Source organism: Cataglyphis hispanica, chromosome 20, assembly GCF_021464435.1.
Source record: "Cataglyphis hispanica isolate Lineage 1 chromosome 20, ULB_Chis1_1.0, whole genome shotgun sequence".
Taxonomy (NCBI): domain Eukaryota; kingdom Metazoa; phylum Arthropoda; class Insecta; order Hymenoptera; family Formicidae; genus Cataglyphis; species Cataglyphis hispanica.
The window spans coordinates 3,622,464-3,649,248 of NC_065973.1; the positions used below are offsets into that span (position 1 = coordinate 3,622,464).

At 30.6% G+C, this 26,785-nt stretch overlaps 1 protein-coding gene across 3 annotated transcripts in view; it reads left to right on the forward strand.

The window, feature by feature from the left end:
* LOC126856888 (hemicentin-1) overlaps window positions 1–26,785 on the forward strand; it is a 165,501-nt gene that overhangs the window by 96,687 nt on the left and 42,029 nt on the right. For all 3 annotated transcript variants that reach the window (XM_050605864.1, XM_050605862.1, XM_050605863.1), the window contains exons 2-5: window positions 2,089–2,278; window positions 7,043–7,197; window positions 18,570–18,740; window positions 19,777–19,938. In XM_050605864.1, coding sequence (XP_050461821.1) covers window positions 2,089–2,278; window positions 7,043–7,197; window positions 18,570–18,740; window positions 19,777–19,938 — 678 coding nt within the window. The remainder of the gene's footprint in view (window positions 1–2,088; window positions 2,279–7,042; window positions 7,198–18,569; window positions 18,741–19,776; window positions 19,939–26,785) is intronic.

The following is a 26,785-nucleotide window of genomic DNA, read 5'->3' on the forward strand; positions in this document are numbered from 1 at the left end:
TAAGGCCGCAGAAATTCAATCGACAGTGATGGACATATCCGTGTCCGACCGATAAATCACTGTTTGTAGATATTCGTGCAGAGCCCATAAATCGTAATTCTTCCATGCTGGGATATGGCATACGTTCTCTCGATCTCGTGAGCATCGGCTGTTACGAAAAGTTATTATGAATGTGTTATCCCGTATCTCTTCCTCGCTACCTATTGTAAGATAACGAAAATGTTTTTTTCTTTATTCGTTTTCGACGGACACAATAATTTGAAAAAAAGAAAACATAGTGGAAAATAAAACTACGAAAGATGAGTAGTGGCGATTTCATAATTGCAGATATCGACAGAATTAATAGTAAACAAACAAACGATTTGACAGCTCGGTAAACAAGGGAAATTTATTAAGTCTATACGACGAGAAAAAAAATGCCGAGAAGTTTGCCGAGTTATTTTTGTTCTTACTTAAGATGTTAAACTGCAATAGTTCCTTGCTTTAAAACTCGCTCCTATCGTTGAATTTAATTGTTGTAGTACGTTGTTTACATTATACATATTTTTCTTTTCATAACAATCAAGTTTATATTTTTGCAGAATGTATCTCTCCCAAAATCCCGTATACATTTTTCCAAAACAATATGAGCTAATATTTAAAATGGATATACACTTGGCGTGTATCGTCTCTTAGTGTCCATTAGTCCTCCTCACGAAAAACTTTTCCAATGTTTGTTAATTAATCGGATGTGTATTTATTTTGTGCGTATTCATTTTCAATCATCAAAAACGAATCAGAACGATCTTAACTCCAGTCACATGCGCGATAGTATTTTAAATTAAATTTTTATTTACACATTCATACATAGATATTTTTCTCGTGCAATAACAAAAACAATTTGATAGACAAAGAAATAAAAAAAAAAAATAGAAAAAAAAAGAATATTTCTATCTTTATTTTTTCACCTTTCCTTGGATATATTTATTTTCGGATACATTTTTTTTTTTTTTTCAATTTATATTTTACCATTTTAATCATACTATGCTAGATCCATGAAAATAGTTTTATAAAAGAAAGAAAGTGAGAGAAAGAGTAACAAGTATATATTGATAAAAAATAATGAATAATGTATAAAATTTCTTATAAAAAATAAATTATATTCTAGATCGATAACTTGCCTTTAGAGGATTAAAGAGGAAAAAATGAACCTCATTTTCTTTATGTCATTATGATTACTTTCTCATATTACAAAAGTGTTAGCCTCAGAGCCCGAGACTACGTAGCGTAATATCGCTAATATAAAACGCGACGATTTTTCTCTCGCAACGTTTTTACAATTCAATCCGGTATGTCGACAACGTTAACAGCAACTGCTCTTGCAAAAATCATGGTTAATATCGGAAATGTATTTCGAGAAAAAAAGAAAAAGCACAATCCGTGTTTTTTTTTTATAAACTTTTGTGCAAAGTGCGGAGATGAATTTTCTCTTTCGAAGAAACATTTCAAGGCGGGATAAGCGAATGAAGAGTCATCCTGTAATACCCGAGCTGAGAGCGGTTAAACAAACTTCACACACATGCGAGAAGAGAAACGAAGAAGAAAGCGTAATGCGATTCTTCTCGACGTTCTCCATTACTCCCCACTTACATTAGACGTAATATTTACACAGTGCTACACTATATAGTTTCAGTATCCAATTCTTACTCGAAGCGATTTATCGGGTATATCTCGTGTCCACAAAAATCAGTTTTATTTCCTCTTTAGGATATTAATTATCAAATAATTTCTTGATCATCTTTCTTTTTGCAAGACTTTCAGCAGTTTTAAAAAAGATAAACGCTTGACAGAGAAAGGGGAGGGGAAAAATATAATAAATTATAAAAAAACTAATATATATATATATATATAAAATAATTCATAGAATTTTAAAGCTTATGGTACATGAAACATGATTATAAAAGCTCTTCAATACGATCATGTGTATCGCGCGATAAAGCAATTTATTTCCTGATTACGTTTTCGTCGAGAGCAATATCGATATTTAGAGATTGCCAACTGAATTTCGCGAAAGATTTTACCATTAAATCCGCCCGTGTATGTTTCCAGGTAGCGGCGAACCGTGGCTGAAAAGCGAAAAGTACGTCGAACTTGATGAGGAGGCTCAGCTACCATGCGTACTGAAATCACCGCAATGCGAGGGTCTGCACAGCATTAAGTGGTACCGCGGACCCACGAGGATTTTCATTTTCAGCGAGGATGCTGGAATTATACGCGGCAATAACGACATCGCTGCCAGGTAATTAAAGTATTACATTGACGTAAATGCATAATGCAAACGAATTTTCTGCGCTTGCGACTTAAATTAATTAGAGAGAGAGAGAGAGAGAGAGAGAGAGAGAGAGAGAGAGAGATGATTCTGTTGCATATTTTAAAGAAAGAAGAGACTTTCAATGCTGCTCGATATTTACTTTTTTATCGCACACTGCGGTAAAAAATACACTAAAAGATATAAATTTAATATACTTGCAGTACAGATTTTATTACCAATATCGTAATGTCTGATGAAAAGCAAATAAAAAAGTGTCTTCTTGGATTTTCAAAATGTTATTATATTAAAGAAATATAATTTCTTTCTAATATGTGTTTTTAATATTTACAGACGTTTGGATAAATTTCAAAACACGTACAATTTTTATTTTTCATTGTAATGCAGGTGTACTCAGAATGTAATTTTATCAAAGTCTATAAAATTTCTCAAGATATTATTGTTCTCGTTAACATTCCTAGAATTTCTATCGCTTCGCCAAACGATGTTAAAGGTACTATGTACACCATTTAAAGTCGCGTATTTTTAAACTCTCTACGGTTTTGGTACTTTTTTATGGTTTCTACGAAATTGTTACTATCACGATTATGCCCAGATTCATTACTCTGTAATTGCATTTTGTGGTTCACAGACTATATTTGAAAAACTCAACTGAGTCTTTTAGCTTCAATGTGTGATGTTTGTTAAACAAATATGTATACACTTAGGTATTTAGAGCGTAAAAAACTTTCCCGATTGATAATTATCACAAACTTTAATTGTTTGAATAACATCCCGACAGTTGACTCGATACTATTTTGCACACAAAATCATTGTCAAATATTTATAATATGATTATAAAATTTATTGTTGGAAAAAATAGGAAAATTTGAATACTTATTCGCGTAACTAAAGCGGTTTCCATGCCTATAACAGGCAAACTATTCGATTTAAAGTAACACGATTAATATAATTAATAGAAAAACGCAGTCAGATTAGCCGTTAATAAACGGAAGCTTTCATTTAATTCAATTAGCACCTTTCAACAATCATCCTATTCTTTCTCTTCACTTCGCATGAATAGTCGGATTTGGATCTGTACACTTTGCTTTTTTGTAGGAACACAAGTGTTATCAGCAAAAACAGTTTTTACACGAGAGAGAAAATAAAAAAATTCCTATAGTATACGATAAAAAATTATTGTTACATATATACGCATAGTTACGAATATACGCGCGACTGCGCTTTTTTGTGAGAACAAAAATATTAGCAACAATAGTTTAAATCCCAGAGAAAGAGAATAAAGAATTTCCACATACATGAGAAAATCGGAATACACTGTATCTGTCATTTGTTCAGCATAACGTATACTCGCTGCAGATCCATCAAAAAATAACGACGAGAGATCATGTGCAGTGATACGATCACAAAGGATAAACGGTTGATGAAAGATAATTCATGGAAATCTTTCTATGTCCTTTAATTTTTTTTTTTTTAATAATACAGTACATGAAGTATAATGAAGTTTTTGCTTGCAAATTTGTATTTACTTTTTTCTGAGAGATTTACCTTCTTTAATGTATATATAATAATGAGTATATATATAATTCTTTTATTACAAGATAAATTGTCTTATACTTCGATGGTATTTTATTTTATGCTATTATATTCGAATCAATTTCAATTACGATCTAATATAGTAATTTCACAAAAGACTTGCTTCTTTATTTGCTAGTATTTAGCTCTTTGATACATTTTGCGGCAAAGATCTTTGATAGAGACAATATTCTTTGTGACGAACACTAAATTCCTTTTGCAATATATTCCATAGGTCTGTCAAAGCCTTTAATGAAATGTTATAACAGCAGTGATATTGTCAAACGCGATATTTGCATTGTAGTGCATTTTGCATAATTGAATTGATATTTGATTAAACTGCCGTATTACATAAATAATAAATAAATAATATTGTAAGCTTTATCTATTCATTGTGTAATATTCTAAATTAATATATTAATGTTAAATTTTAATTTTTTATGTATTTTATATTAAATTTTAACATATTATATTTCATTTAAAATATTAATATATTAATTATATCAGGTAGAGAATATTAATTAATTATAAATTTCACGGTTTAATACAATCTCGACTTTTTATTATAAAAACTCTCTTTAATTGTAAGCACTTATTGATGTAAATACTATCAATAAAATTGCAACTTGATAATTAATTATTATTTTTAAAAAAATTAAAAGATGGATATTATAGATGAAACTTATTTAAAACTTTGCAGGTATTATAGCGGAACAGTCATGCCTTCCTTTTTATCCGCGTAAATTTATTTTCCCTGTCATATGGATTAAAGGCAATTACAGGCAAAATTTATCCCTGCACATCATTCGCGCGCGTGCTACAGCGAAGCTTTATAACCAGTAATTGTATTCGTGAATTAAATGCATTCACATTGCATTTGTTCCATCGAAACGCAATATAGTTTGGTGGACACGATGCGTAAAAATTTCCTTTTAATTGCAATACCCCACAATTTAGTGAATATTCCAGTTTAGTAAAGCGTAAAGTACGTGTCTTTCATCATTCGATTTATACATAACATGCCTGCAATTCAAGATAAAATCAAAATACACAAAAATTTTGGCACATGTCCAAGAGGAAATAAATTTTGTCGATACGATATGAGTTGTAATATCGCAAATCATGTTAGTTAAAATACGCAAATATTACGCTCTTACAATGTAAATGCAAAATATGTGTTCTTTTTTGTGAAATATTTTATAATACGGTGCACTATTATCCAGATGGAATCTGGATTTGGACCTTGACTTATGTATGTCGTATCGTCGCATTGTTATTATATTATACATCACAAAAAATATTTAATTACATATTTTTTTTAACAATATTATTAAAAACAAATGTGAATGATATTTTTGAAAAACACGGTTATTCACACTTATTCATACGAAATCACTATTAATGTTGCGTGCATTTTCTTCAAAGGGAAATTTCCATGTGTCCAAAAGATATGTTGCGTAAATATAAAAATATAAATATATAATAAATATATAAAAAATTGTTTTAAATTGTACACATGCGAGGTATATTTAAAAAAAAATATATATATATATATATATAATCAAGAGATATCATTTCTAAAATACTTATTTATATTTAAATTAACTTATTTAAATACTTACTTCAATAACGTCGATAATCGAATTAAGCTCGACGCGCAAGGGGAATACAGTTTCATGCGGCATGATTAGCGATCCGACACATTGTCGTACCAACAATGCGCTAATGACGTCGTAAACGGTCCGTCGGTCAAACAACACGCCGAAATGTCGGTTAATTAACGATCGCCTGCATTTCATACCAGAATTCGTGGCCTGCAAAAACAATGATTCGTCACACGCGATGCGCTTTATCTGAAAAACGAGAAATGAAAGCAGCGCGGGCTGCACTTGGAAATCACTTTAATCCGATTAAAGAGAGAATATATATGTATTGTCATATATGTATATAACGTGTAAAAATGGCTATGTCCATTGTTACTTTGAATAAGTGCTCCCGTATGTTTATGAAAAAAAGAGAGAAAAGCAATTTATATAAGCTATTTCTCCGCAAAATGCGCGTTCTTGCGAACTTTACTTACGTCTTTGCATGACGGCGCGGTTGTGAGCAATCAACTTGATGGAGATGTAAACTGAATCGAACTACGGCGAGTTCAATAGAGACGCTGAATGTATCGACTATTGTACTTATATGCGTCTATGGGACATATTCTATTGACGGAATATCGAGCGTGACCTATATATATACATTGACTGTTCGTCTGACCGTCATTTACGCCACATAAATGACGAGACCTTCGGCTGAGATTTATTTCTTGTCATATATTAATTTACAAAAATGCCATTATGTTTGATTGAGGGCATTCAAAAAATTTCCACAGCACTGTATTAAAGATGCAAATTATTTATGCATCCAATTATATTGTATCTCATTAATATTTTCAAAATATAATACTCGCACACATACATGTATGCACACACATGTAGATACATCGAACATATAACATGTACAGATAATATGTAAATAGAATCGAACGGAATAGTGCGCGTCATATGACGATAACATCGCCACCTTATCGTCGTGAATGGATTACACTGCTCAGTTGGGATAACGAGCAGATTAATTTCATTGATTACCCGATTTATTATCCGGTGTTAATCGCAATTTGAGATTGGCATTATGTAAAGTTATTATACTTGCATCGGCATTAATCATGTATCCCGGCCTAATATCTATCGTCATTAATAAAACGCACGAACCTTCAATGTATTCATGTGAAAATTATATAATATTATAATTAGCAATACTAATTACACAAAAATTTTAATCGATATACCGTACCGGGGGAGATTTATTGTAAAATTTATTTACACCTTTATTACTTGCAAAATGTGTTTGTTTATAATTAAAAGTTCGTTAACCAAATCACGTTTTCATCATATTTTATTATCATTTTTTTCTTTTGATACAAAATTGCAGAATTATTCAACCTGCGTTACATTGTATAAAATCTTTCAAATCTTTCAAATGTTATTAAAGTTTCTCATCGATAAAAAGTTAATTTAAGCAATTATTGATTTTATTTTCAAGTCATTTGCGCACGTTTCTCTTTTCAATTTTCTAAATCATTCTTCACAAATTCCGTTATGAATGTTTCAGGGCTGACATAGAATATTCGGCGAATTCGTCGAAAACGCATCTGATAATACCTAAGGTCCGGCTAGAAGACGAGGGTCTCTACAAGTGCGAAGCCACGTATCTCGCGGTCAACCGCGAGTGCAACAACGTGCAGCACATTATCCTTAACATCACGGGTAAGCTGCATTACATTGTGCTACAACGCTACCGGATTAACATTTTCGGAAGTAAATTTACATTTTTATCAAATTGAACATGATTAATATTGAAATTTGTACTCTCACAAATATGTAGAAGATACGGAGATATGCGATAGCATGAACCCCCCCTCCCCCTCCCCCCACCCCGGCATTTTATACGGAGTATAGAAAGATTTTACGGATAATTCATAGAAAGAGAGTAATACCGAAAGATTTACTCTGAAGCCATTTCAAGAAAACTTTTCGCGCGATGTTGTCTTAAATCAGTGCTGATATTTCTAAACCGTGATCCGTTTATTATGTAATCTCTTTAATACATTGACAATACTATGACATAGTCAGTGCAACGCGATTGCAAGTGGCTTACATTGTCGATAAGGCTGTAGAAAACTCCTTTTATATCGCGCTCCTTTTATATTCGGAAATCTGTCTACTTTATTTTTATTACACTACATTGCTCTCCTCCTCGTGTTATTATCCGGTAAATTTGATGCGATATTTCTCGAAAATAATATCGTGTGACAGATTACAATCCATTCACGCCTCTAGCGTATCATATGGTACATGGAAATATATTTACACTGTACTGCAGTACAGGGTGAAAACAGCATGTGCAAATCGGAACATTGCGCAAGGTTTCGCGTTCAATAAATCAGGCAATGTTTATTTCACACTAACGGTTAAACGCGATCGTTCTCGCCAATATTTCAATTTTACACGATACCTTCGAACACGATGGACAACTCGTTACGGATGGACCTTTTACGGGATTGCCAAGCAACGATGTGTTTCGTCTCAGCACACTTTCGTATTTCCAAGATAGAAATGTCATTTACATTTTGCGATCACTTTGCCGTCAACCAATAACTCTCGCGAATCAAGTTTTTTTTTTTCTTTTTCATTGTATAAACAACAATTATTCGAGGTAAAACAAAATGCTCTTATAATATTAAAAGACAAATAATCAAATGCGCAGACGGTGCCTGAAATATTTTACAAACTTTGAAATACTTACTTATCTACGGTGTGATTTTTCTTCGACTCAAGAGTTTCTCCTAGTCCCAAATGTTTTTCTACGATTATCCGCGCTAAGTCAGTTTGTAACACGCGAGATCGAAAAGTATAAAAGAGCATACACCAAGTCGAGCGCGCCAAGTAGTTAATTTTCACGGAAGCTGTAACCATGGTTGGCGATCTGGGTTAAACCCACATTAAATTATACATCGATAGCTCAAGTTAGACCCGATGACTTTCTAACTCAACGAAGAGTTAATATCGACAAGTTTTGGGAACAAAGTTACACTCTCTCGTCGGCGTATAATCTCACGTATCTCGGGATAAGTGGAATCATTTGCTTCAACATTCTTGATTTAACGTTTATATTAATGTTATAAACGCATTACCTTACAAATCCGTTTGACGGATAGGCATCACTTACGCGCAATACTATTTAATTTAGGTTAATGCGTCGTAATCACTATGGTCGCGGTTTACCTCTCTGCTAACTAATCTCATATTAAATCTGTATGAAAGTGAAATTCTTGGGAATTAAGGGATGGGTCAGAGGAATTTTGGCAAAACGCGCAATTACGAAACGTTTAAATATTTAATATGCATACAATATGTATGCCTTTTATGCGAGCGCAATTTTCCATGAAAATGTTTATTAAAATTTAAATATTAATTTGAAAGTATAGAGACGAGTAAAGTATAGAGAAAATATAAAAGGTAAGTAAGGTGTACATTTTACATATTTTTACCAGAGATAAAACAAATAAAAGCTGTTATGAGAATAACATTTTTAACAAATGTACTTTATTAAAAACAAATTAATAAAAAATTAATAAAAAAAAATATATAAATATGAAAAATATTATTTTTCGAATATTATTCAAGCTTCCTCTCCCGTAAGCGCCAGAAAAGACATTAGCGTCGGAAAGAGCATTAGTGGTTCCTAATTATCCTGCGGGAGTTATAGGGTTAATTGCGCTATTAAGTAACTCCGTAATAAGACTTCCATTTAAATTTTTGATAAGGAAAGATTCCTTCCTAAATTCATCAGAGAAAATCTTCCTTCTACCAACCACGAGCTTTTCCGGGATATTCTCTGTTTAAATGTTTTTGTATATAGTTATTGCATTTAGTTATTCTATATATTATCTCGAGTTATCTCTCTCTCCCTCTTTGCAAGTTTATGAAGAACGAGACAATTCCTCTGGCGCGGTTTATTCAATAAATGTAACGATTTTCAGCGAGCCGTCATCGCGACGTGAATAGCATGTGTATCACCTATTGTACAATATATGTCCGAGATTCCGGCTACTGATCTGTCTTCTTCGCTGTCGTGCGCCATGCCTCGCGATATCATGGCAAGTTAAACGAGTAAGGCGGAGAAGTTTTCAAGTATAATCGCGACATAGTACTTATATACACACGCGCGCATAAGCTTTATTCAGGAACTTTCATTCCCCATTATGAAAGATGCTATTCTTCCCCAAGTTTCACACATAAGAGTGTCTAGGCAGCACCATTAATTTTTATATGAATCTACTTAAAAATATAAATTCCTGCACTTTTCCTAAAATTTCTCAATTTACGCAATGGAAATTAAACAAAATAAGGATCTTATTTGTCAATTAAATCATGTAATGTTAAAATAATATATGTTGATAATTTTTTTTAATAAAATGTATTTTTATTTTATATATAATCATGATTTTACATTTTGAAATGTGTTTAAAAATGTCAAGATAAATACTATAAATTTTCTGCAAAATATGACGTTAGTATTTTTCTTGAAAAATTGTTTTCTTTTTACTAAAAAATTTAGATGAGTAGACATGAGTTGTTTTAAACTCACATGATTCAATTGTCCTTTTATATTTTTCATTATTTATTGTTGTCATTATTACATTATTACTTACACAAATTTGCAAAAATATATGAATAGGAGAAATAGATGGCAGATTTGTTCGAAGAAAGGAACAAGGACAGCTTCATCATCAATTCTCATCACGAAAATTTTTAAATAAGAACGTTTCTTTCGTACGGTCATGTCCGGAGATTTTCTCCAAACTTTTTATCGTTTTGATTGCACAGTCAATTGAAACACGAAAGAACTTGGGAAAAGTTGCTCTTGATGCATAAGTGATCGCGACCTCAATTTCTCGAACTTAAACCGCTGCCTTGCGAGTTTATATCGAGCTGCTCTCCTGTAAAGACGTGTGTTGAATTCTGTCACGGAATGTAACATTGCTGCGTTTTCGGATATTTTAGGACAAAATAAAGCGCTCCAATATCTCGGATATTACGTACAAGAGATATGCGTTATCACTTTCAATAAACATTGCAAGCTAAAAAGAATGAAGATATTTTTCAAGCAAAATTAATCTTAAGAATATTACATTTTGAATGTTCTTTTTACCTTGTTATCTTTCTTTCTCAAGGTTACTTTATTTTAATAAAACACTCGATTAATATTTAAAGATGAAATAATAAGTTGAGAAAACAAACAACGTCTAAATAAGTTCTCATTAAAAGAAGAAATCGTAAATTTATCTAAAGGTTGTTTGGTTAAGCTGCTCATAAATTCTCGTTTACTTAATTGGGTATGATTGTCAAATCAGCAGTTCAAAATTGATGAATAATTTCAATAAGCTTTACTTAGTTTTCTTCGCGCGCAGGGCAATTGTTTTGCATTATGACCACGGTCGCGTAGTAGAAAAGAGAAAAAGAAAAGTTAAAATAAGAAAAATACGTAACATTATTTTTCTTTAAACGCAATTTCTAACAGCCATAACTATATCTTGTTCAAAATAGAGATAAAACTGCACAGAAAAAGAACCATGTATTTTAATTAATGGCAGTAAAAATACACAATTTATTGGCTTAAATATCCAACTACAAAATAAATAAAATGTGAAATAAATGGACATGCATTTTTCATAAAAATTTCATAAATAAAAACTAGCATGTTGTTACATTTCTTTGTTTAAAAAAAAAGTTAAAAATGATAAATAGTTTTATTTTAAAAAAATATAAGAAGCTTGAATATATGTATGTATGCATAACATATGATATATAATCAATATAATATTATAATAATTTGTGTATTTATATATCAACGTGAAAGATGTCTCAAATTCGAAAGTGATGATAAAAGTAAAAGTGTTTACAAAAAAAAAAAAATTAATATGATCCACGGTGGAGTCTCAATCCATCTTAATTTTCGAAAATTGATATTTACGAGCGACTAAATAGCGCCAATTTTGATAAAATACGGGATATACGTCGTAGCCATTATAACGCAACGAGGTAGAGCGACGATGTAAAAGTAGCTTGCGAGCTTTCCTGCGACAGGCGTCGACATTAATCTACATAGAGGAGCACAGGACGAAGCTGCGCGCACGAAACGATATCGCGTATTACATCCGTGCGTGTATTCACGCGTCGGGAATTATCCCGACACCTCATTTCAAATAGAAACATTACTCAGCAGATTTATCGTCAAATAGATAATGTAAGGAACACGCATGTTAGTAGGACTAGAACAAAGATAACGATTTTCAGATTCCATCTTTTTTTTTTTTTTTAATATCGTCAATACGAATTTTATGAAAAATTAAATTATTTTATTACAATAAAATGGAAAATTTTACAAGAGAGAGAAATACAATATATACTAGACCCTAGAATGCTATTTCTTCTTTTGTCCGAAAAGATACGAATGATTGCGATATTTTCCTTTGAAACATCGTCGAACCCGAACGTCGTGAATTCAACGTCGACGAAAGTCATATTAAAGTTACCTTCGCGAATTCCGAAATGTAAAACGTCCGGTTTCTCGTTTCGTTGAATTAAAAAAATTTCTCTTAAATCGATTCTCTTTTCCGTTTGCATCGGCATCTATTATAGCAAGATCGAAAAGACTGCTGTAGTTATTCTGCATTTTTACGCAATGTGCTATCGCTAAGAATAGGAAAAGTCATATCAAAGAAAATTTCTGATCAATTGTAAAAGTTAATGAGAAAGATCGACATTTTTGTAATACTAATATAGAGTTAAAATTTTTATGTAATACAATTTTCCATTCATTTAAATTATAATTAAGGAATGATAAACTGTATATAAAAGGAACCAAAGGGTGAGATGAAATTCAGACACATAAACCTTTAACAGAACAATAGAATATATTTCTATATACACTTCGCCTTTTCGTGAAAGATCAGACAATATATGTATCTGAATATTAAGCAAAACTATTGTCAGAATTGCTATGTATAGTTCGTACTCTTATAAGCGATATCGTGAATTATAATATCAATGAATTTCATCCAGTGCTATTGGATAGATGTTGAAGAAAGAATAATTTTGCGCTCTCTTTTGCTATTGTTAATTAAGGAAATATCATTTTTAACTGCCTGATAAAGACATACGATAAAAGATCGCAAAATAATCGCTTCTTTTGAACTCGCTTTTCTCATTCCGAGTAAGAAATACCCGAGATACTACAGAAACCATCTTATAACAAATATCGTGGAAGCTACTTGCGATCTAATGACGTCTCTCCTGCTCTTTCCCCATTCTCAAAGTAATCTCTTTTTACAGTAGTGCAAAGTTGCCGTTGTAGCTGTGGATCGTTGAGGCGACTTTAAAAGCCATTTTCAAGTATATTATTCATAAACTTTATCGCCGATGGAGTGCTTGAACCGAATCATCTTTTATCATAATTTTCTGAGAATGGCAGAACGTGGCAATGACAAATCTGCTATGGATCCGGCGATGCGCGAGAAGAGAGATTTTCGACCTAAATCTCGAAATTCCTTTCTTTCTTTTTGCAATTAAAAAGAACCAGGGATTTCGTTGCAGCTGTCATCGAACGCACAGCTGTCTCTATGTCAACGATAGTTGTCGATATTTCGCATCCGAGGTTTGTCGCCCACAACGAAATAATAATTACAAACTGTCCGCGATGGCGGACAAAAGTGAATTTACTTAATTCGTAGCGAGTCGCATTCATTTTCCGTAATGCAAGAAACAATCGGAAAACGCGAGCGCGTTTTCCAATATCCATTATAGCAGGCCACTGCGGTGACCGCCACTTCGAACTATTCACAATCGCGCGAAAACAATCGACCGAATGACCATTCGAATTACTGGTCAAGAATTAATGCCGTCGAGAGAGCGACTTCTCTCGTCTTGTAATAATAGGGCGACAATTTTTCAGCGAACGATCGATTTTAATAATTAAAAAAGATATTTTTGCGAATTTTAACATTAATAATATAAAATCATTTTACTTAGAAAAAAATGTTGCTTCCATTTCTGCTGACATTGTGTATATGTATATTTAAGATGCAAAAGTTTCTCGTTTTTGCAACTATGCGCACCAGCTGCCGTACATTCTCGGTTCTCGCATTAACTAAGTAGATTTTTAATCTACAATAGCAGAGTAGCGTTTTTTTCCCGGTATTACAGAATTATACACCTGGAGGGAACAATCCGCTTGACGAACTACAGTTCTCACGGTCGCAGGTAGATTTACATTATTTGGCATTTGCCAAGCGAACTTTATCTCATTTAATTTAACAAAGGTAATGTTTTACGATTTAATCTTTGTAGAAATTTGTATCGTATCTCTACTTACGAAATACGTATCTCTATTATGTTCAGAAAAACGAGCTGTTAAATTTACAGAAATCACCTACTTTTCCATAATTTTCTCAAATTTACTTAGCATATTTTTTAAAATATTAATAAAAAGAAGAGAGAAACAGATTTATCAAAACTTATTTCAGCTGAATAATTTTAATTATAATTATATAAAGAAAATTTGTTTCATTATATAAATTTATTATAAAAAAAGTTATTGTAATCTTCCACTCTTTTATTTGATAATACTATTTATTTAAAAAAAAAAAGTATATTGTATATTAAGTATTGTATATTAAATAAAATAACATTATAGAAAATTTTTATGTATATACATATATAAAAGAATTTTCAAGGGAGTTTAAAAAATAAACCTGAAATCAGATATTAATATTTTAATATTTTAATGCAGCTAAAATATATAAATTTAAAATCCTGTAACCGCGAAAGCTTTTATTATTCACGAAGAAATAAACATATTTTTCAATGTTTTCGTATGATGTATAATAATTTAACATAATTAAAGGCAGCAAGAGATAAAAATATCATTAAAAATTAGAATAAAATATCTTATTTAAATAACATCTTTATTCTCTGAATTTTTACGCTTATAGCAGAAAAATATTGTAATTAAAAGCTATTATTAAAAAAAAAAAACAGCATATTTTTTACATACACATAACTGTCATAAAATTACTTACAAAAATATATATTTTTATATGATTTAAACATCACCTAATGGATTAATTTTCTGTAATAGCTTGGAATCATAAAATATTTAAAAGATTAAAGACAAAGGTTATTTTAAAATTTCAGGTTTTGAAAATTCGGATATAAAATATGGCAAAAATTTAACAAGATATCATCAATTATTACAACGACATGCCTAAGTATTTTCAATGTGTCGCGCGAGCAATGATTTAGTTTGCAATTTAGCTGAATCATTTATTAAGTAAAGGTGAATACGAATAGTTGCGATCGGTTAGAAGAGCCACTCGACTCAATTCAAATCTTATGAAGTACCACTTGTCTCGCGACCGACCCAATTAAACCTTCTCCACAGCTGCAAATTGTAGCCTTCGAGAATATGGAGCATAAAGTTAGCCAGCGAGCTTCTGATTGGATGAGCACCCGTTATAGCCTATTAACTACAACTCATTGTGATTTAATGTGATTTGCATTTTATTAAAGCACGCGTCAAGAGTTATTTCGAATAGCGAGTTGTATAATTAACGCAAAATCGTTCTCGAAGACTTCTAATCTACTGGAATAAATTCAAATGTTTAACGTCAAGGCATTAGCCTCTAACGATATAGAGTATGGAGGTTATTTAATTTAATTTATTGTATTCTAAATTTGAATAAAAGGAAAAAATATTGTTCTGCAAAAATAAAAGGTTTATGTAGCAATTCGTTAACGAATTAACGAACTTAACGAACCGCGCGTGTCGCGTTTCATCATATATATCGATTGACAATTTGAAACTCGTTAGTTCATTTTATAATAAATCTCTCTTTTGCTCTGCAAAATATGATATCTTTGCAAAAAGTCTCATCTTTACAGCTTATCATTATATAAAAATATTGAACCGTACCAACTTATTGATATCATATTTCGATAAGGAAACGCAATTTTTTCCGATATTGCAGGAAAGCAAAGGGAAGTAACTTTTGTTTCATTCTGTCATGTATCAGCGGCGCATTGACGTAATTTCCTCGACTCACCAAGGCAAATTAAAATTACATCGCGATGACGTGAACGCGAACGTAAAAATTTACAATTTCGCCAAGAGCGTCGCCCGCGAATTCGCGAGATGAGTTTCGCTGAAAAGAGTTATTTTGATATTACAAAATGCACCACACACACATATATATGCAGATAGAAAATATAATACAAGAAAGAAGTGATTACTCTCGCGTAAAAATAAATCGAAAATGTTGAATAAAATCTTTTCGTATCAAGCTCATCATTTTCGAGAGAATTGATTTTAAAATTTGAACAATTGATAATGCATATTCAGCTTGAAAATGATGACCTTATTTTATATTATCGAATATATTGCCACGATGACTAAAGTATTATATATTAAAATATGTATTACAATATGCAACATTTATTCTTGCGAAATAAAGTATATCTTGGTACTTTAGATCCTTCAGTAACTCTGAAATTGTTTAAAATCCATTTACTAAACAAAAAAATTTGTATATGTGTACTTTTATATTTATCTACATATACATGTATTAATATAAAATTGCTGTCGGGATGAATTCGACAAACACAACGTGAAATTATTAAAAATTATTTAAGCTTAAAAAGCGTAATTATTATTACTATGTGCATATATGTTAAAGCACAATATTTATGAAACCGCATTTAAATTAGAAAATGCAGGAATAAAATTTTAATTATTAAAAATTTCCTGTGCTATTTTATTATCATAGTGATAATATAAAATATATATTTGCAAACTTTTCCTGAAACGATAATAAACATAAATTTAGAACGCTCATAACATATACTTGAACGAAATATATTAAATTTATTTATTTAGTTAGTTAGTTATTGTTAACCAAAAACTTTTATATATATTAAACTGCTAACAGCAATGTGATAAGTGAAGCTAGGGCAAGCATTTATAATTGGGCAGAATATAACCAGGCTGTCAATCGATACTTATTTTTGAAGAGAAAGCTGCAATGTTAATATAAAAGTTTCGCATATATTTAATATAAAAGTTATATTGTTACATCATTGTTAACAGTCTAGGTATAATATGGAAGTTTGTTGTTAACATTTTAAAAATCAAACAATTGACGGTCTAATATATCTTATATCGTTCTTTCAATCACTTTTTAAAAATTTCATCTATAGCTTACTATCGCGCTAAATTGAAATTTCTATAACACAATGATTTAGAAAAAAATACAAGACGATTTTTATCGCGTATTTCTAGATTCTATATTTGAATTTTATTTGTTTACTTATATGGAATTACCATATCAGCTATAATAATTTAATATTTATGTATAAGTTTGTTAGTAAGGAAACAAAAATAATTTGTTTGAATTAAAATAGTAAATTATTAAAACGGCACGATGTTTCAATATAAAATAGAATCACTACCAAAATAAATTTAGTTCTTGTGTGACACACATCATATATAACGATAATACTGAGAAAACTAAAAGATGCATGAATGGTATTATACATCGTGTCTATATAAATTTCCTGACGTCTTCATTATATTTTTAGCAGATGAATAATTTCTCGCATCAATATGGCAAATATAACGAAAGCTTAGTCTATAAATTATTTATATGCAAATGCACGTGGCTATATTATATTAATGAATGTACTTTCCATTATAACTCTTCATATTTCACTTTTCACTATAATTGTCCTTAAAAATATTATTCGTGCTTATATAAACTCCTGTGGTGCTACCTCGGATGTATTTGCACGCAGCATGCAAATCGCGTTTGTGTACATTTGTATGTACATTCGTAAATGTAACATCGACAGCCAGGATACTAGAATGCTGTGATCTGAGTGCATTTTCAGTGGGTGTTCCCCAGGATTTGATTTATAATGTCCTAAGAACACGGCACCTGTTCGATAAGTGGCAGTCACTTTATTCCCGTAGGAATTGTAGAAAGTTAGGGCACTCTTCGCGCGCCGAGAAAATCGATATAGCGGGTTTAAAATTTCACCGCATGCAATACTTGTCACTTTACTTCCGTCGCGCGAAAAGGATCTGTCACATCGAACGTGTTGAATTAGTAGACAAGATGAATTGGATTGCCTAACACTTTTCTAATTATCGTAACTAAATACGCTTATTGTGTAAGAATATATATATCGTAAAAAAAAAAGTTTCTCGAATCGATAAAATTATCATTTTGCAGTAAATTAATATACTATATAATAATCAGATCTTAATAAATTAATTGCAACGTGTTGCATAAAATTAATATTCTATAAAAAGAGTAAATTCTGGATATTGTCGGATACAATAAGGAAATGACATTTGCGCGACAGATGTAAGATATGATAGAATTTGTATCTATTTTCTAAGCCAGAGGCAAATATATATAAATCGTATCGATTTACACGAGACGAAACGTTCAAAAATGCCGATACAATGTACATTTATTAATTTCCACACTGCACTCGGGATATCGTTATTTATAGGACACAAACGCAAAACAACAGATTAAATTTTCGTGTTGATATTTTTTAAAACCATCAATTCGCATATAACTTTAGGCAGAAGAGAAAAAAAAAGAGCAAAAGTTTAATATCCATAAATTGTTTACTTATATATATATATATCAAACTATAGTATTTTTTTCGAGCATTCGTGTTATTTTCTTCAATATCAAAGCAAAACAAATAGTTTTTCGCAAAACAGTTATTTAAAGCAAAATAATAATTTGTCAAGAAATTTTGTAAAATAAATTTTATTTTATCAAAAGACTCTTATTTAAAAAATGCATTTATTTGGACGAGAAGGAGAAAACTAATGTACTGTTTTATCGCGTAGACATATTTTTAATGTCAAGAAAAGAAAAATATTATAATTAATTGTGTTTGCTACAATAAAATTCTTAAACTTAAAAAATAAGGCAAAAATAAGCGGTAACAGTTCGTAGAATAAAGCAGTTTCGATATAAATGCGTTTGTGTTTGTTTCAGTGCAACCAAAGTATGTACGTGTCATCGACGAAAATACGAAGAATACTCTGAGTACCGGTGCTACTTTAGGACCTATAAATGAGGGATCGACAATAGCTCTATATTGCGAGAGCGGCAAAGGCAAACCTGTACCTACAGTGGAGTGGTTTAAAGATGACCAACCACTTGAAGGTAAGATTTACAGTGCAACTTATATCTTCTCTCCCCACACGGATAAATCTGTTTATAAATTTATGCGTATTTCTGAAAAAATTCAAGCTAAGAAAACATAATAAAACAGAACACACATAATTTATTTTTTTCAATTAATAAGAGAGATATATCCCCCTTAATACTATAATCCTTATTTAATATTAACTTAATTCGACTAAATTCTGATTAACTTAATCAGTGATTAATTCAATTGGTGGAATTGCTTACAGCAAAATTTCTAACTATATAATTCGTATTGTTCCTAATTTAAGGAACCTTTTTTTATGTATTAAACAATAAAAAGTTAATAATTTTATTTACATTGACAAAATAGGTATTATCAAATTAATCAATTAAATTAATATAGAGTATAGTCGGGAAATTATAGTATATAATTGCAATCATATAATTGGCAAATTTTTAATTCTATTTGTATCAGAAATTGATTATATAATAATAAATTCTTACTTATAATATTATATAATATTATATAATTTTATATATAAAATTATACAATAATAATAAATTCACTCGTGTACTTGCAAACTTATGATAGCGACTTGATATCTTAATATTTCTAGTTATTCGATATGTAACGTAACTAAACCGAGTGCAACTTTACCTAACATATAATATTACTATACTAATTAAAATATGTATGTGTGTGAAGAAAACTAAAATAATATAATTATAATTTTGCTTCCAGTGAAATTTTATATGAATTAAAATGTATCGTTATCATTGAATTATTCAAACGCGGACATTGGAGGACAAAGGAAACTTTAGCATTTATTAATTCTTTATTAATCAGTTTATCGATAATGACGATAATATTATCAAAGATTCATTCCTCTCTAATTTTATTTAATTATTAATTTTATATGCGTTTTTTAAGTAAAAATAAATGTCGAAATATATTTCAATCTAAACTAGCGCGACTTTTTAAAATATATAACTGGTATCCATATCTTTCTTGAGACGTGCTTGTCAAGAAATACGAACTGTTCTATTTCAGCGACGAGATCGTCCACCATCACTGATACCGGGTCAGGCACTGGCAGTAGTTTGCTGGAGATGCAAATTACACGGGAAGAGTTGGGCGTAACGTTCACGTGTAAAGTCAACAATATTGCCCTCGTGGAGCCACTCGCAGTTGATATTAAACCAGATGTACACGGTAAGTACGCATATACCTAACTCAAAGCTAACGTAGCAGGATCTTCCTGCACGCTGGAGGAAAAAATGTCTCTATAAACTGCGCCTTTATTCATATATATATATATTTATTTGTCATTTTTACTAACTTGTACACGACAAGCGCGAAAGAACTTCCCTCTCCGTACTATATTTTTAATTTAATCTGATAATTTTTCTTAGCTAATATTTGTTTACTTTAATAATAAAGTTCCAGGTAGTATCAATAATGCAAGCTTTCAATCTATGTCAATAAAAAAACGTTCTTTAATTACTACTTCCATTTAAAGTACCGACTACGCATCGATTATCGTATTTTAACATCGTTCGCATCGATTATATATTCGATAGAGAGAGGAGAGAAAGAGAGAGAGGAGAGAAAGAGAGAGAGAGAGAGAGAGAGAGAGAAGAGGAGATAGACCAGAATAATGTACAATTTCGATCGCGCGATATATTTTGCATGCAGTATACGTATATAATTTGATAATCGTCGATACAAACTCAATATGAACATAATAATAGAATAAATGAATAGTGGATACTTCGATCTAAATTTGCAATAATTCCGCCAGGTATCATTTATTCATTAAATCAAAAACATGGATGCAAGGGGTGAACTCGCATGCGCGAGATATGAATATGAATAGTGCTAGAACCAAAGAGCACTATATCAATGTGGTCGAGCAAGGGAAAATTTTTACGTCAAATGTATTCGTTGCAGAATATAAACTGGCTTAAGTTTCGATGTCAATTAGCATTACCTAATAAAGTCTCAAGCAAATTTGGTTGATGTAATATTAAAAAAGATTTCGGCGAATCGTGCTTCTCTGTTAATGGAAAACAAAATCTTGTTTCAAAATTTTTTAATTGCATTTTGTGTTTTAATCAACTAATCAAGATAATTTAAGATATTCGTGAAAATATTAAAAATTAAAGAAAATTAATATATTAATATTGGTTTTTAAACGGATATTTTTGAATAACACTTTCATGCAGATATTGGATATCATATTTTAATTATAAGTCGTAATCGGGATTAATTCTATAAATAAATGTTTTGCCGCACATTGCAATATGTGATGATGGTACAATTTTAAATATTGATTAAATAATTTAAATTTATTTTATGTGATGAAAATTAGAATCGCCAAGCCATTTTTATTGTATTTACATAAAATTATATTATATTTAACAATACTTTGAATCTTATATAATATGTAAGAGTATACATGCATATCACATGTTTTATTTTATTCAAAGTATGCAATAAAATATTTTTAATAATAATTTGATCCAAAAACATATCAAGTTAATGTTACGCATAGATACTTTAAATTGAGTAGAATATATTATTCTCTTCTTTCTCTTTCTCTATATTGTAAATGTAAACATATACGTGCTATTAAATAGTCTGGGAACATGATATTCAGTAATGTCAAGTATCTCATCTGTTTAATTTCTCGCACAATATAATAGCATAGTTAAAGAGAAGATTTCGCGCGTCTCGACGATACTCACATAGATTCAGCACAATATATTGTCCGAGTTAGAATTATTACAGAATTTCCCAAGCACTCGCTGACCACTACTACCGCCATCCGGATTAACCGTAAAAAGCAAATCGATGAGAAAAAAACGACCGTGTGACACATGCCTCTCATATTTTATATCACCGAATAACGCAATTCAGACGATCTATTAGACACTTTGAGAGAGATGGCCTCGCGCTTAAATCTTCGAAATCCGCGTAAAGAGATATGCCAGTGCTTCGTTTAAAGCGAGAATATCCACGAAATTCAATTCAATGCACAGAAAAGTGATTTTTGCATCTTGAATTTGAATTTCTATGCGATCGAAAACACTATGCATATTATCAGTTATAAACTAAATTTTTATTAATAGTAAGTAATGTATTTTTCCATGAAATTCTACATTCCAGGGTATATCTTTTATATATCAGATAAAAAACTAATTTCACGTAATCATGGTCATGTAATCTTGTTTCATGTTTACTATCGCGATGAGAGAGTTTTTTTCGTAATGTATTTTTTTTTATACATCGTTAATCCGGTTAAAATAATATAAAAATGAGAAATAATATATCATTCAGTGTATAACTTCTTAAACTTTTGTGTATTGGAAAAAAAAATGTATATCAAAATATACAAAAATACGGAAAAGTCATTGAATCAAACTACTTTAAGCGTGAAGCTTTATGTGTGACTGCTGGTATTATTAACTACTCAACGAAAAAATTGCATCTAATTTAATTGTATAAATTGTAATATATTATGCGCGTATTCCAAGATCGAAATCAGGATACGATCTTAATGGGATCTTCTTATTTTAATTACATCCTCCAGTATAAAATTTAAGTAAAAAAGAGTATTCTGTTTCTTCGTATATCAAAATACCATTCTCATATAAATTTGGAGCAGCTTTTTAATGATCCATTACACATTTACAATTATGGCAAGTAATCATAAATTACTCAAGATTACTAAACGATGTTTTTGATAAACGTACATACAATCTGACAAAATATTCCTATGATTTTGACAATGTAATAAGAACACATAAAATAATAAGCAAGAAAAACATAATTTTTTCTTCATTTTTTAACGTTATTAAGATAAAAATGATAAAAAATTTAGAAATTTAATTTAGTTAATTTTTTAACATTTATTTTTATAACAGATGTATCGTCATGCACAAATATAATAATTCAAAGTATGTGTATTACTGTGGCAATACTTGCGATTATGATTCGCTGAGGGCTGTCAAGTATCTATTATTTTAATATACGATTGCGGATCCGCTCATGTGTACAAATTTTGCATATTGTAATTAAACGTTTATCATTTTCACGCGACAAAACTTCCACACACAGAGATAAATTTATTAAATTATTAATTATATAATACCTTATATTTACAGGCTGCGGTCTTATCGCGATTAGAAATTTATTAACAATAATCAAATTTTACACATGTAATATTATCTCATTATATCATATCCGCATATTATTATACGCAAATCCGCATAATTGTCGGCATATCAATAAATGCGTTATTAACTTTGAAATCGGGATTTATTTTCTTGCTATCGTGTGAAAATGCATTGGTTAATAAAATTGTTAAATTATCGCGTTAATCTCTTATCATGATATCACATATTTATTGAAACTAGCGCAATTATCATATTTAAATGATATGACATTATATCGGAGAATCAATATCTTGTAAAACGAGCTTTTAATATTTATATTGTACGTGTTTATAATTATATATGTTGTATATAAAACAATCTCTCATAATAATTAATAATTGCATAAATTTAATCATAATCTTTCCCAATATTAATCATTAGTTAATATTGTCAAAAAGAGAGATTATGATTAGATTTATGCAATGTAATTATTATAATAAAGATAAATCAATTTGACAAAATAATGCTACAAGTTATTAAGTTGAAAAGCAATGATAAATTTAATTCTCAATAATCGAATATATTCATATATAAAGAATCTTTACATAACAGAAAGAACATGAAATTATTATATATTAAAATAAATAGCAAAAGACGAGAGTGGATTTTTCTAATAAAAACATAATTAAAGAGAGATAAAAATAAAGTTAAAAAAAATTATAATAATATATATTATTTAATTATAGAAATGTATTAATATATAAAAAAATTCCTATTATAAAACGCTTCGCTTATGTGGATTAATTGTAATCATGTGCTGCATGCAATATCTGATAATCATTTTATTTCATTAAATTTTAAAAAGCTTCAAAAGACAGATATTTTCCAATAATATATCCCTGATATCTTTCCGCTTGCGTATCTTCGCAATTTATGACATTTTTGCTTTCTCATTTTTTATCGCAATCACTTTTATGCTATAAAGATGTAATTAATACACAAGATCATAGAACATACCATCCAACGCTTTTGCTATCACGTCGACATGATTCGTTTCGATCTCATATCGTGAAAAATTGCCTGCCAGCACGACAAGAATCTAGGCAGGTATAAATAGAACAACGTCGAAAATTCTAAGAAGGTGAAAAGAGATAACAGCGATACCGACAAAATTCAACGTAAAGCGCGATTTGAAATTCTTCAGAGCGGGTTCCAGTTCGAAATATATTTTTATATATAGAAAATATAAATATAAACTCCCACCGAGCGGCTCCTAACAACCTGCGGTGAATTTAAAGTGGAAATGTCACGAATGCCCGCGGGATATCTGCGGAAAATCTCACGATTCCGCAGCTGCTCGTTGAAAGTCGCGGAAGCAAGCTTCCGAGAGTGACGAGAACTCGCGAACGGGCACCTGGCGGAGCATTCAAGCAAGCGTGCTTCTTATAGGAAAACAAAACTAGGAAATCGCATTGCCATCGGCAACAGACTTAAAAAGTCTCGCGGTCGGCTTATCAAGTTGCGAACTCTTCGAAATTTTTCGGACGAAGAGAAAATCAATTTAATGACGAGTCTTCATGAGCAAGGGAAGATAATCTTATCCTCGTATTAAACGCAATATTTTCAAAATGGCTGCGCGAATTAAAGAGTATCTTATAAATTTTGAAGCCAGCCTGCAGAAGAACAATTTGCGTTTTTTGTAAAACTTATTTCTCTTTATATTATTATTATTATATTTTATAGAAAATCGATATTTAAATTAAAAGAGTTTTATTACACTCTATACATGTGCTTTAAGATGAAAATTTTATTCAAATAGAAATTAGCTTTTAAAAACTGTTGAAGCCTACAGATGCTCATAAAATTCACATATATATATACAGAGCTTATTTGTTCTCTATTACTTATCATCTGTTGCTATATAAATATATAATACTTGCATAAGTACATTCAGATACGCAACTTGAATTGCTTCAACAGTTAAATTAAGTCTGGATATTATAAAAACTTTTCTGTTCAAAGAAATAATTATATTTCGGTAAGAGGATAAATGAAAACTCGATTCTCTTGTAAATTTTCGACAAACTGAGTTTATATCTTTATGCCTAATGTATTCACGTCATCCTCTCGTAGATACGATAAAGTACATTCGATAATGCTGGTATCATTCGTATGGATTCACAGTAAACGTCGACGGGCAGATTTGCCCCAGGATCAAAAGCGCGTCAGCGCATTTTCCAACAAAAAAAAAAAAAGTATTTGCGCAAAGAAGAAGTGACTTTTATCTTTTTTCCCCATCTCTGTCACCGTGCCATCAGGTAGGGGGAGTGCAATTGAAGTCAAATGCAATTCCCGATATTAGATTCTCGCCATTCGCTCTCAGTTCGGTACCTGCATCTTTTCTTTTCGTATTCTTCTTGTATTGAATACCGTTCATCGAGTTTTGCCGCTGAATTATCGGTCGAAGCTTCCTCCATGACTTTACGAAAACAATCGATAACGTACATACTAACGCTTTATTTACATATGATTAAAAGAAATTTATTTCAAAAAATTCGATCTTTCTCTGAAGGAAATATCTATATTAACTTTAAAAAAGAATATTTTTAAAAACATTATTAAAAGTAATAAAAAAAATAAACTCTTCTTTTATGGAAATTTTATCAAATATTCTTTGCTAATAATGTTTATAAATAACTCATTAAAAAACAACGATATATTCGACAATCTAATACGTGTACAATAAATTAATTTAAGGTAATATATAAATTATTGCAAGGTATTTTGTGTACAAAAGCTCCGGTAAATTTATGATAACGCTAGTATAAAAATACAGATATACGTACAGATAATAATTCGAGGAAAATTCGATCGAATCTCATGCTATGATGCACGGGACGGTTAGAATATATCTATCGATGTTAATGGATGTATATATATATGTAACAACGGATACACATGCACCGTCAACGATTAACGCGCTTCTATAAGCTATTTTTATCGTAGAATATGTATTCCCGTAGAGGAACTTCCGGATCGATTTAACGATACCGAAACGACAGTTTTCAAATATTCCATTAATGTGAATTTTCAAAGCAAACACGACGCTATAAGCATTGAAAAGTCATCCATCTTATCGACATGCTGCTGTATTGATATACAGATATTTCGACCACTAGATAAACAATTCATATATCCGAGTATATATTACATCATTACGATTCTTGTCACAACGCGAGATATTTATCTTGAGACTTCCAATTTTTAACAACAATTTATAAATATTTATTTATAAATTATTTATAATAATTTTTCGAAAAATTTGAATTACGTTTTATTGTTGATTATTTTTTCACTGTTTAAAAGTACTAACAATTATTTTACTACATGATTTTCGAAAAGAATCATGCATCGAAAAACTGTTCCCATATATGTATCATTATTTTCACATTTCTAAATCAATTACACGGAAATAATTTTATTGTTCAAAAGACGTCAGAAAGGATACAAAATTATCGAGATTGGCACGTGCGTCCGATCATGTCTCGATTATATACACACCAACCCTAATGTCGCTAGCCCTAGTGCTACGCGGAGGTCAGATATCGCACAATCATCATTGCATGACATCTATAACCGATTGCCAGTGACTGTATTCTATGTATGTATGTCCGATAACCATATAGTATATAGAGATGGCAGTGCGTTTAATATTGAACAGTCAGCTATGCCAAACACGGGCCTGGCGAAATTTTATCATAGTACAAAAGACTGTCAAATGTCAAACGTTCCGTGATACAACTTCCAGTGTTCAAAAATCACGAACGTTTAAGCCGCAAAGAAGCGTTTGTAATTCAGTTGCAATACTAGACGAAATGAAAAAAAGTAAATAAAAAGAAGGA